Source organism: Ovis canadensis, chromosome 10 (genome assembly GCF_042477335.2).
Source record: "Ovis canadensis isolate MfBH-ARS-UI-01 breed Bighorn chromosome 10, ARS-UI_OviCan_v2, whole genome shotgun sequence".
In the NCBI taxonomy this organism is placed as follows: domain Eukaryota; kingdom Metazoa; phylum Chordata; class Mammalia; order Artiodactyla; family Bovidae; genus Ovis; species Ovis canadensis.
In genome coordinates, this window is record NC_091254.1 from 89,226,892 (window position 1) to 89,240,227 (window position 13,336).

At 42.5% G+C, this 13,336-nt stretch overlaps 1 protein-coding gene across 9 annotated transcripts in view; it reads right to left on the reverse strand.

The window, feature by feature from the left end:
• Positions 1 to 13,336, reverse strand: part of DOCK9 (dedicator of cytokinesis 9) — a 288,392-nt gene that overhangs the window by 122,452 nt on the left and 152,604 nt on the right. For all 9 annotated transcript variants that reach the window (XM_069601936.1, XM_069601934.1, XM_069601930.1 and 6 more), the window contains exons 3-7: positions 11,357 to 11,446; positions 7,807 to 7,889; positions 5,345 to 5,414; positions 3,508 to 3,603; positions 2,407 to 2,541 (exon numbers count right to left, since the gene is read on the reverse strand). In XM_069601936.1, the coding sequence (XP_069458037.1) occupies positions 2,407 to 2,541; positions 3,508 to 3,603; positions 5,345 to 5,414; positions 7,807 to 7,889; positions 11,357 to 11,446 (474 nt within the window). The remainder of the gene's footprint in view (positions 1 to 2,406; positions 2,542 to 3,507; positions 3,604 to 5,344; positions 5,415 to 7,806; positions 7,890 to 11,356; positions 11,447 to 13,336) is intronic.

Here is a 13,336-nt window from a genome sequence, read left to right on the forward strand (position 1 = left end):
CTTCACCAAAAAAGCTACTAAAAACAAAAACAAAGTCAAGACACAATAACCTAAACTTCAGGTTACCATCCATTAGGGATAAAGAGAAGATCAATAGGGAATAAGAATGGCATCAGACTCCAAAAATAACACTAGCACCTAAAAGACAATGGAAGATCTTCAATGTCTAACTAAGGTAAATTTCACCTTGGATTTTGATACCCAGCCAAACTGTCAATCAAGTATGAATGCAAAACTATAGGTGTTTGTAGACACACTAACTAAAAAACTAAGATCCTATGAATAATTTCCCAGGAAGCAATTGGAGGATGTGTTCCTCTCAAGTAAAAAAGCAAAGGGTGAAAGAAGATGACACAGGATCCTGAAAACAGGGACTCTGACACAGGGAGGAAGGCAAAGGGAATTTTCAGGATGGTGACTGTACAGAGTCACCATCAGATTAGATCAGGAAGGAGGACTGCAGGAGCTGAAATCCTCTCTAGCATCACATAACATCTACAGTTGATGAACAAAGAGAAGCGAACATTCCTTATCTAGCAATATGGACATAGAGCCCAGAAAAAATTTAAAAATACTGGGAAAAGTTGAAAATGATCATTTCAGGGAGTGGGGAGTGGGGAGTGGGCAAAGTGAGGGTGATACTGGCAGGAATGTACCTTTAGTGCTTCCTCTCTGTGCTCTTTGACATTTAAACCAAATGAACATACTATTTTGGATGAAAACAAAATTTAATTCTAAATAAACGTGTCAATACATAAGCAAGGGCCAAACCAGAGAGCTGTGTCTCTAACCTTAGTTACACTGGCCCCACAAAACAACCCTTCTTAAAGGACCGAGCTTTGGGCCGATGTCATCAGCAGATACTGACTCATTTTAAGGAAGCATTCTCTGATCACGGTGACTGCGTCTATTGTGAGGAGTCGTCAAGGAGATTGTTCATTAATCACACAGTGCTCTCTGTATGAGGGCCCCTAAGAGAAATGTCTGAATGGGCTTCATTCTGAGATTACTCGGGCAGCTTCTGACTAATTGGGTTGTTTGTATCTACAGACACTGTACAACCAAACGGGTCTCCGAGCTAGAAAGCGCAGAGCCAGTGTGTCACCCACCCATAGAAGGCATTAGTTCTTTAAAATATATGCTTTTCCCTCAAATTAATCCCACCTCGTCTCTTCCCTACTCTGACTCCTGGTTCACCTTTCACACCCACTTTAAATTTATAATATCCTATATTTTTGGTATCTTTGTAAATTGCTACCTTAGATCTTCCTGGGAAATGGGAGGGGAGGGGATAAGTGGATGGACGGATGAAGGTGCAGATGGAGAAACTGCCAACCTGCTTTCAAAGGCAATTCCGCACAGGTACGGAAGGAGCCACATCAAACTGTTAACGGCAGCTCTTTGAGAAAGGGAAAGATGGGGGCCAACAGGGACTTCTGCACTACCTGTACTATCTAATCTTCTATAATATTAACATGCTCATGTACTGCGTGTGTGCTAAGTCACTCCAGTCTGTGACCCTATGGCCTGTAACTCACCAGGCTCCTCTGTCCATGGGATTTTCCAGGCAAATATACTAGAGTGGGTTTCCATGTCCTTCACCAGGGCACCTTCCTGACCCAGGGATTGAACCCATGTCTCTTACATCTCCTGCACTGGCAGGCGGGTTCTTTACCACTAGTGCCATCTCTTATGTATAATTAAAATAACATTTAAGATTCACTCTACAACTGTAACAGCACTTATGGCAACAAAAATACCTAATATTGGCTGAATGCTTACCAAGTGCCAGCACTGTTCTAAGCTCTTTACATGTATTGATTAATCCTCTCCATAACCACATTCAGTGCTATCACTAGCCCCATTTAACAAATGAGGAAACTGAGGTGCAGAGAAGTTAAATCATATCTCCAAGGTTACAGAGCTGGTCAGTGGTAGAATGGGGATATGAACTCAGTCTGCACCTGAAACCCAACTTCTTGATCAATATATATGATAATAAAAGTCATCACTGAGATGCTAAGAACTGTCCTGAATATTTCCAAGTTAATTCATCCAATCCTTTAACTTTTTTACCCTACTAAGGAAATATCATTATCTGAATTTTGCATATGAACAAACTTCAGTCAATAGCTGGTCCAAGGTCACACAGTTAAAAAGTAGATGAGCCAGGTTTTAAGAAGAAAAGCATTTGCCAGAGCACTCAGGCCTCCTACAACATAATTCTGCCTGTCTCGCACCCACTGTCTTCTAAACTGATGAAAAACAAACTCAATTTTTACATCTGCCATTATGTTTCTACCACAAATATAGCCATTTTTGGAAGTGTTTGCTTAAATCTGCTAATTCATAGACAGTATTTTTATAAATGAGAAAACTCAATGATAAAACTTGTTTCATATTTACCTGAACCACACCCATACAGGAGTCGAGAAATATTGATCCTTTTGGTTCCTTGGAGATCTTTTCATCTTTATAAAAATTCAAATTGTAGGACCCATCACCAAGTTGAATCAGGTGGAAAAATCGTCTTTTAAATGACTGAGAGAAAAATACACACACAGTGATTGTTTCAAAATGAAAGGAGCCACAATCTCTCTCAATAACTCACAATGATGCCCTGACGTAAAAACCATTTCAGTTCTCTCCAAAACAAATCTCATTCTGACCAGCACCCAGGTAGCTGGGTGAGTTAAGACTCTCCATCACATCTAATAATTTCCCTGCATTTAAATTCTGAGGGGCTGGTTCACTTAACATTCCTGGGTCATTTTTCTCACCCAGAGAATCAGAGATTTTTTACATAACCACCCAGAATCGGGGCAGTGAGTTCTGATTTGGGATGCAGCTGGAAAGGATGGAAACTTTCTCAAATCCCCAGGGTTTCTCGCTCAGAGTAGAAAGTGTTCTCGGCCTCACGATACTGGACATCTTTTCAGCCTCAGGGTTATGACAGTCAGCATTTCCCCTGATTTAATTTTATCTCTCCTGCCCATCCCACCTCCCTTCCATTGCTTCTCTTCACTATTAATTCTGGTCTTTCTCTTCTCCTACTTCTCTCCTGGATAGTTTTTACACTAGTTTTACTTTTCTCTTGGCAGCCTCCTTTCCAACTTAACCATATTTCCTTAGTCATTGATTTCCATTTTTCTTGATTTTGTTGCAGAAAAGCAAAATTGCTTAGGTGTAGCTCCTTGGTGATGCTCTACGAGGTACTGAGTACCCTTTTTGTAATCAACACAGAGAAAGAAAGGCTATATGGCAACTGCACCTTCACACCAGCCTCCCAATAATCTTGTCACACTGGTGGTTGGAGGGTGACAAGTGGAAGGGAGTGGAAACTGTACCAGTGAGGGTCGATCACTGATCACCAGGGAAGCATCTAATTAACCAGACAATGTCACTTTTGTTGGGAGGAACAGCATACCCATTCATCTTGAGCATCATTCCAAGACCTACAGCAGAAAGGGCTTAATCAGGGGAGAGCAGGGTGATGGGCCTCCTTACCCTCATGGTCACACTTATTGCACTGTTCATGTTGCCTTTGTATAGCCAGCCGTGCTTGGTGATCCCACCCTTCTGAGAGCCGAGGGAGGCGGCATCCTAGGAGAGAAGGACACCACCATCAATCTCCCATTATCACTGATGGCAGATCCGTTCGATTCATGCCAGGTGGCCCCTCACTCCTTTACTGGAAACTGCCTGGCACTTATACGTACTAAGTTCACTTACCAGTAAATAAGGGGGACAAGCCTAAATTTCTGCAAACTCCAGTCTATTAAAAAGCAAAGCTTGTTCCAGTCCAAGTTGTTTTATTTTTAAGTGTTTAATGAGCCACAGAAAGTACATACCATACTCCACCACTCAAGTTGTAAGGTCTCGCCCAGTTTCATGAAAAATGTTTTCACATTACACTCCCCTAGAGTTGGAAGACAAAAGCAAATTTCTGGAAAACTTCCCAGAGGCTTAGTTCAGGGAAAGGTGAATAAGAAAGGAAGGAAATATGAGGCAATAGAGAAAGGAGAGATAAAATGCTGGGCCAATAGAAAAGAGGGAAAGAGAGGCAAAAACACAGCAGGGAGAGAGAGAAGGGAAGAGCAACAGCTAGAAAACTTAATAAAACTTGTTTCTTCAAGTTCTGACCCCAACTCTGAGATCTGGGTTTAAAAGGGCATGGGCTGGCCAGATGCTGCAAAAAATAGGTCAGGTATACATCTGTACATACCATAAGCAGACATGAAATACACACACACACACACACACACACACACACACACACACACAAACTTTCCATGACACACTGATCTGGGCCCCTTCCTTATTCTCTTAAGATCACCCCCTGGTGATGCCTTTTCCCCTTTAAGGCTGGGCCCAATACACACTTCAGTAGGAACTTTAGGAAGAGAGGACCACACAGTGTCAGTCACCCAGCTCATACCTCCTAAGCACTAGTCTAATTATGATCTCTGTTTCTACAATCCAGTAGATAAATGCAGAAGGACCCATCTTATACTTTGTCTGAGATCACCTCAATTTTAGTCTTGGTGATTTTACTGCTGCCATTATTATCTGCAATAATAGAAACAACTCACCTGCCTAGGATTTCACAGTTTGCTGTGTGCCCTTACATGTTATTTCTATCAGTCTTCCTCTCACTATTAATTCACACCAAGGTTTTAATATCTTGTTTTTCATTTCAAATGACCACTGACTCTTCCCAGAATATTTCTAAAGTGGTTTCTGAAATACTTCGCTGCTGTGCACATTATTAATGCCCGCATTGAGCTGAGTAGGGGAGAAGAAGAAATGCAGAGACGGGTGGTACTAACTTTTTTATTAGGTTTTCCTTGCTAGGTGCACGCAATACACTTAATGCCCCAACTCAGCATTCTTTACACATGCCTAGTCATCACCCATCCTCCAACAGCAGGGAAAGTGGGCTGGTTAAAATCAGAGCTTCTGGGTGCCATTTACTTCACTCAAAGCTCTCCCTGAAGAAACAGCCATTTAAAACCTACTGGCTGCCAGTTTGTGTCAAATATCCCTTGAAAAACAACCTAAACCTGGGATCTAAGTTATCTTGATCTTTTTAACAATGTAGCCAAATCTTGCCTTTGAAAACCATCTCAGAACAAATAAACAAGGACCAGAGGAACAGGCAATGCTATGCAGTCCAGTTGAAACAGAGACCATTATTTCAATCAAACAAGACATTAAAAAAAAATTCTTCCCCTGTTTCAAGAAACATTCTAATTCCTATTTTGGATATATGTTGGTAATTTTCCAATGAATCATCTAACTGTGAACTAAGTCGATTTTTAAATCCATAAGCGAGCAATCCTACCTCATCTTTGTCGACCTCCTCGTCAACTTCATAGACATGAACTGGAAGTTTATCCAACTTGGCCAATTTGCTTAAAAAAGAAGAAAGACACTTGTTTTAGAATTACCTAGTCTATGAAGAGATGCCACATTTCTTCTCACATCAGAGGAACAAGCCTTTAACAAATCCAAAGCTGGGCCACTTGGCTGAAGAATGGAAACAACTGACGACATTGCACCCAAAAGCTATACAGACAAGATGGCATAGCTTGCTGGGAGTTAGGCATATTAATAATGGTAATGTGTACGAAGAAATAAAGAAATGGCGAAGAAGTCAATGGCAACCCACTCCAGTACTCTTGCATGGAAAATCCCATGGACGGAGGAGCCTGGCGGGCTGCAGTCCATGGGGTCATGAAGAGTCCAACACGACTGAGCGACTTCACTTTCACTTTTCACTTTCATGCATTGGAGAAGGAAATGGCAACCCACTCCAGTGTTCTTGCCTGGAGAATCCCAGGGACAGCGAAGCCTGGTGGGCTGCCAGATGGGGTCGCACAGAGTCGGACATGACTGAAGTGACTTAGCAGTAGCAGCAGCAGCAGAATAACTTTAATATGAAGCTTAAATGAGGTCACTGCCTTTGAAGTGACTGCAAAGCAGTCTTAATGATGATGGTATTAATGATAAAAAGAGGACAATAACAGTTCCAGCTATTACATGCTAGGCACTGTGCTGCACTCCACATGTGGCACTTCCCTTCATCCTTTAGATGGTGGGAACCGGTGCTAAGACCACTTAACAGATGAGGACACTGAGGCTAACAGAGGGCAGAGGAAGTAGATGACACCACAGACTATAGAATCTATGTTCTTAAGTCACTGTCACAAACTCCTCCTCATCATCACATGATTGAAACTCTTTATTAATGCTCAGAGGTAAAATCCACTAGCAGCAACAGTATTATCGTCTAGTAAACATACTATATCCTCAGTCTGTTCTCTTTCAGTCATGGGAACAGCATGAACAAGCCCATCAGTAACCATAGGTGAATTCAATTAAAGGGGAAGAATCAAGGCCAGGATGAGTGTTGGGTAAATATAGAAGCAAGGAGCAGAGCCATCTGGAGAAGACAATGCTGGAAGGGAGTGTTCTCAGCCGAGGTTTAAAAGAAAAGACTGGGAAGTTGGCTGAACACTCTTAAGGAGTGGCTGAACCACACAAACAGAAAAAAAAAAACAAACAGCTAGGTCCATTGAGAACAGTAAAAACAGTTCAAACTCACAGATGCAACAAACACAAAGAAAAATATATTATTAATAGAGTCTCAAGTACAATTTTCATTGGCAACAGTTACTTTTGACACAAAATCCATCACTGTTTGCTTTCAACTTTCATAATAAACCAAAATTTGCCAACTGTATCATTTCATGATGTGCCACTTTATAGCAGATCTCCTCTCAAGGCAAGACCTATCTATACCTGGTTTACTTTAACTACCCTTTAACTATCAGTCTAAACACACTGCCTTTTGGCATAGTTCAGAATGAGTTAATACCTTAAAGGAAGTGAAGAAATTTGTCTGGGAAAGTGCTTTTTAAAATATAAAATTTGTTCAATATAAAATGCTTTTCATGTCTCTTCAAAATATTCTTTTTAAGATAAAACACACTCCAACATAGTTCAATACCCTTATATTTACTTTGTTTCCTATTTCTCACTTAAAAAAAAAAAAAAAACCTCACCTGTTTGTGTTTTATCAGTGGTACCCTGAGTGGTACTGAACACAATTAAACCATCCATGAGTTTATCACTGACCAATCCCATAGTACTAGGTTTAAGTTCTATGGTCAAATTCCCTGTAAACAACAGCTAACCCACATACACACAAAAAGTGAAAAGCATTGAAAGTGAAAGTCGCTCAGTTGTATCCAATTCTTTCCCACCCCATGGACTATATAATATAGTCCATGGAATTCTCCAGCCCAGAATACTGGAGTGGGTAGCCTTTCCCTTCTCCAGGGGATCTTCTCAACCCAGGATCGAACGCAGGTCTCCCACATTGTGGACAGACTCTTTACCAGCTGAGCCACCTGCAAAGCCCAATGATATTGGAGGGGGTAGCCTTTCCCTTCTCCAGGGGATCTTCCCAACCCAGGGATTGAACCCAGGTTTCCTGTATTGCAGGCGGACTCTACCAGCTGAGCCACCTGGAAAGCCCAAGGATACTGGAGTGGGTAGCCTATCTCTTCTTCAGGGGATCTTCCTGACCCAGGAATCGAACCAGGGTCTCTGGCATTGCAGGTGGATTCTTTACCAGCTGAGCTACCAAGGAAGCCTCCACATACACATAAACCATCTAGAAACACGTTCTGTGATCACTCTGATTGCATGTGAAGTTACTCACTTCCCGAGGTGTTTCAAGTACAAAGACCTTTCTCTGTGTGTTTAACCCCATCTTGTGCAGTCAGTTCGTGTACTCACTTTGGAAGCTGTCGAAACTCTCCTGAGTAATCTTCATATTTATAGTTCACAAGATGCCAGTCAGAGTTATAGGTTTTGATGCACTATTGGGAGGAGCAGAAAAAATATCAAGAGTAAGCGAAAAAGGAAAAAGACATGTGATGACTTCTGGAGAACATTTGGGAAAGTTTATGAATGCATACCCACACCAACATCAAAATAGTTATTTCCTCTCAACCCTCTCATGCCTGAAATTCCACCACAGACAGAGGTTCCTTGAAGCTTAAGACCCACCGAAACATTACACTTGGGAGAGGGGTCATTAAAGTCACTATCATTCGTGGTCCAGGAGCAGAGGTTACAAGGAGACAAACCTCACCTCCTCTGTTGTTATTTACATAACAACATGTTGCTTCTGTCTTAAACCCAATAGGTTCCTAAGAACTCATGTGGCCTCTATGAGAACATGAAAGTAAATGAAAAGTGCGACCCTAAAGACTCTTTCATGGTATTTACAACACATTACAACTTGCTCATTAGTCAGTATTACATACATTTGCCCTCAGCATCTCATTTTATTTATAAGGGATGGTGTGAGGTAACTAGGAAGAAAGATTTAGATTCCAGTTCACAGTGACACCATGACCTCTTCACGTATGCATGCATGCTAAGTCGATTCAGTCATGTCCGACTCTTTGGAACCCCATGGACTGTAGCCCGCCAGGCTCCTCTGTCCATGGGAGTCTCCAGGCAAGAATACTGGAGTGGGTAGCCACGTCTTCCTCCAGGGGATCTTCCTGACCCAGGGATCAAACCCACATCTCCTGCGGCTCCTGCATTGCAGGTGGATTCTTTACCCCTGAGCCACTAGGGAAGCCCAAATAAGTATATACTTGTACACAATCAGTGTATTTATGAACACACACCTGAGTGTCCAGATTTTTAATATCTTAGGCAAAATGGATAAGAAAGATAACTACAGATTACATATTTTAAACTATTTGTTGTTCAGTCACTAAGTTGTGGCCGACTCTTTGCGACTCCATGGACTACAGCATGCCAGGCTTCCCCATCCTTTACTATCTCCCAGAGTTTGCTCAAACTCATGTCCATTGAGTGGGTTATGCCATCCAACCATCTCATCCTCTGTCGTCCCCTTCTCCTCCTGCCTTCAGTCTTTCCCAGCATCAGGGTCTTTTCCAATGAGCCAGTTCTTCACATCAGGTGGTCAAAGTATCAGAGTTTCCACCTTCAGCATCAGTCCTTCCAATGAATATTCAGGAATGATTTCCTTTAGGATTGACTGGTTGGATCTCCTTGCAGTCCAAGGGACTCTCAAGATTTTCTCCAGCACCACAATTCTAAGGCATTAATTCTTCCGTGCCCAGCTTTCTTTATGGTCCAACTCCCACATCCATACATGACTGCTGGAAAAACCATAGCCTTGACTATGTGGACCTTTGTTGGTAAAGTGATGTCTCTGCATTTTAATATGCTGTATAGGTTTGTCATAGCTTCCTTCCAAGGAGCAAGCATTAAAAAAAAAAAATTAGAAACTGCAAAAAATATAGTTAACCAGGTTAAGTAGCCAGAGAGTCACTTGTTTCATAAGCCATTGTTGACTGCCCACATGGCAGGCACAAGCTGAATTCCAAGGCAGGAACAGAGAACAAGGTAAGCAACCCCCACGAGACTGGGGGTGCAGAAAGTCCAGAAGACAAGGGGTTCGATCAGAAATCAGTACCTGGAGAACTATCTCTAAAGAAGCAGGAATCTGACCGGCTGGTTTCATGACTGACCTTTCAAAGTCATGAAATTCAGATAATATTTTGAAGTTACACTGAAAGGTTTTGTGTGTGTGTGTGTGTGTGTGTGTGTGTGTGTGTGTGTGTGTTTAAGCCATTAGGTCATCCTCCCATGGACAAGAGGACGGGGAGGAAGTGCTGGGGCACTCCACCCTGGTGGAAGGGGCCCAAGAGGGTGGGGCTGTGCTGGCCCCTGCACACAGAAGTCGCTATTGCTCAAACTGCAGCGATGAAAGAACTCTGATGGAGAGGCGTCCTTCAAAAATTCTATTTTTTAAGAAACTTGGAGAGTTGAATTAGTAATTAAGTTTTATGATATGCCTTAAAACAAGGATCAGCAAACGTTTTCTGCAGAAGGCGAGATAGTGAATGTTTTCGGCTCTGAAGGACACACTGTCGCAACCATCAAGTCTGAGCAGTGATGTCAAGCAGTCACAGGCATCTGTGAGCGAGGGGCGTGGCTGTGCCACAATGTGACTTTCTTTATCAAAACAGGCTGCAGGACGGTGTGCCTGTGTCCTGTTTTAAAACAAACATTTGAGATGATGTAAACATATCAGACTGCATTTGTCTTGCATCAGTGTTACGAGCAGAGCGGCAAAGGAGATAAGGCAAGAAGTTACCTTTTCAGAACAATAAGAGAACATACTTCAGACAATTTAACCACATGTTCAGTTTTTTCAAAAATCCCAACGGCGGGCTTCCCTGGTGGCTCAGTGGTGAAGAATCCACCTGCCAATGCAGGAGACACGGGTTCGATCCCTGATCCAGGAAGATCCCATGTGCCTTGGAGCAACCAAGCCCGCGTGCTACTTCTGAGACTGCTCTAGAGCCCGTTCTCTGCAACAGGAGAAGCCACTGCAGCAAAGAGTGGCCCCCACTCACTGTAACGGGAGAAAAGCCCTTGAAGCAACGAAGACCCAGCTCAGTCCAAAATAAGCAAGCTATTTAAACACGGCCCACATCAAAAAAAAAAAAAAAAAAAACTTTAACAATCCATCGAATCTAAATGTTGTTATTGTAATTGGCCTTCACTTACAATAGCGTAGCTCCTTTGTAGCAGGCAAATTTATTGACGGCATGGTTAGCTTCTAAACATCAACTAGAAGAATGGGGATAAAAATTCACTGTTTTTTTTAACTGAAGGAGCACTTCAAGAAACAAGGTTAAAACACCTAATTCATCCATCCCATCTAAAGGCACCTGGAGGAAGAAACAAACCCCAGAAAGAAAAAGAAGGCAATCTCGATGCAGTAATAATTTCTCTTTCCTCCTTAACAAAAGAGTCATTACCTGTATGATCAAACAAAAGTAATAATAATCATATATTGATAAAGGATAGTTATCATACTCATTATTACCTGCCACTTCGTGAATACTGAACTAGTATCAATAAAAAGTTACATGGACAAACATATATATGAAGTCAACAAATACATAAATGCATGTGCTGAGTCTCCCTTGAAAAGAATATCAATGTCTGCCAGGTGTCCACTTACAAGTTACTCTATTTTTAAGCCTATGAAATAAGTTCTATCAAATTTGTGTTTTGTCATCAGATGGACCCCTGTTGACATTTCTGTCCACGTTTCAGACTCGGAAAACTGCACTTTAGTCTGTTGACTATTTTAATGGCCATGATAAAAATGTAACTGTCTTTCTCTGACACTGTCTTGAAAATACCACTGAAATTTTTAAAGGGGGAGGCGGCGTTAGAGAAAAATCACTTAATGAACACATGAACTAGTGTAGAAGCAGCACATTACCTCTGTCACGAATAGGCTCTGGGCGTCCTGCTGTGCGTTGGGGGGCACGGTGGAGCGCTGGTACCGGTCCTGTCGTCTCAGGAGGGCCGTCTGTGAAGGAGAGCACCAGGACGAGACTTGAGTGGAGATGGAAAGGCGCCAGCCTCTTGGGGCGGCAGGCCCTTCCCCTTCCGCCTCAGGTCAGGAACTGCAGACCCCAGACCCCAGCTGGCTCCTTAAAGTGCAAACGGTGAGGGCAGTGGCTCCCAAGTTCCTCTGCACCGCGGGGCCCAAGGACCCACTGCAGGCAGGGAAGAGGCCACTTCCAGAGACCCTCACACTCCCCCACCCCACGTGCTTGATCTAGTTGCCTTTTACTTGCCTTAACTGCCTTTTTAAAATCGTGGTAAGTCAGACATTACGTTTACCATTTGAATCATTTTAAGTGTCCAGGTTCAGGGCCATTAAACACATTCGCATAGTTGTCCATCCGCCTCTTACCTGCCTTTTACACCCATTCTTATTTACTGCCACATCCCCAGCGGGACACATGGCAGGTCCTTAATCCATGTTTGTTGACTGAATCTGTGACTTGTGAACACTACCTTCCCTCCTATAACTTGCAACTGCTCTTGTGTCATGAGGCTTAAATGCATAAAGAATAAAAAGTCTCATGACTTTAGGCAGCAAATCTACTTAATTATTCTACCCTAATTAATGCTGTTTGGAAGGGACTGTAGTGTCAGTATGAGATAACCAGGCCTTGGGTTTCAGAAAGAAATGTTCTAGATTTTTTTTTTCTCCCATCGACTGTAATTCTTGGGTTACTATTAACAGATCAGAGCTATAAAAACAGCACACGTGAAACCGTCGTGTTGACAGAATCCATCTTTGGGCTAATTACTAAGCTGGGATTGCCCAGCCTCTGTCCAGCTGTTTCTCTTCTTTCTAAGGCTGGAGGAAACTTCGGGTAAAATCTGTGGTCCCTCCTCCTCCAGCACAGGGGAAGAACTCCAGGGTATACACTGTTTAAAAATTTATTTTTAATTGAAGGATAACTCTTTACAATATTATGTTGGTTTCTGCTATACACCAACATAAGCCGGCCACACGTATACACATGTTCCCTCACTCTTGCAACTCCCTCCCACCTCCCACCCCATCCCACCCCTCCAGGCTAGTTCCCAGAGTCACAGAGCAAATTCCCATTGCTATCTATTTTACATATGGTACTGTGTATGTTTCCATGCTACTCTCTCAATTTGTCCAACCCTCTCCTTCCCACCATGTCCACAAATCTGTTCTCTATGTCTGTATCTCCGTTACTATCCTGCAAATAGGTTCATCAGTACCATCTTTCTAAATTCCATATATATGCTTTAAAATATGATCTTTTTCTCTTTCTAACTTACTTCACTCTATATAATAGGCTCTAGGTTCATCTACCTCATTAAAACTGACTCAAATGTGTTCCTTTTTATGGCTGAGTAATATTCCATTGCATATATGTACCGCAGCTTCTTTATCCATTCATTAGTTGATGGACATCTAGGTTTCTTCCATGTCATAGCTACTGTAAATAGTGCTGCAATGAACATTGGGGTACAAATGTCTTTTTCAACCACGGTTTTCTCAGGGTATAAAGGGCATACATTTTTTTAAGAATCTTATTTCTTGCCTATGTTTCCCCCCCTGTGGTGTCCACTTCACCTGTATTCACTCTTTACTTGCACTGTGTCCATCTTTGAAAATAATCAAATCCAACTTTTAGAATAAGCCTCTTTTAGCAATGGCACCCCACTCTAGTACTCTCGCATGGAAAATCCCATGGACGGAGTCTGGTGGGCTGCAGTCCATGGGGTCGCTAAGAGTCCGACACGACTGAGCGACTTCACTTTTCACTTTCACGCATTGGAGAAGGAAATGGCAACCCACTCCAGTGTTCTTGCCTGGAGAATCCCAGGGATGGCGGAGCCTGGTAGGCTGCCGTCTATGGGGTCG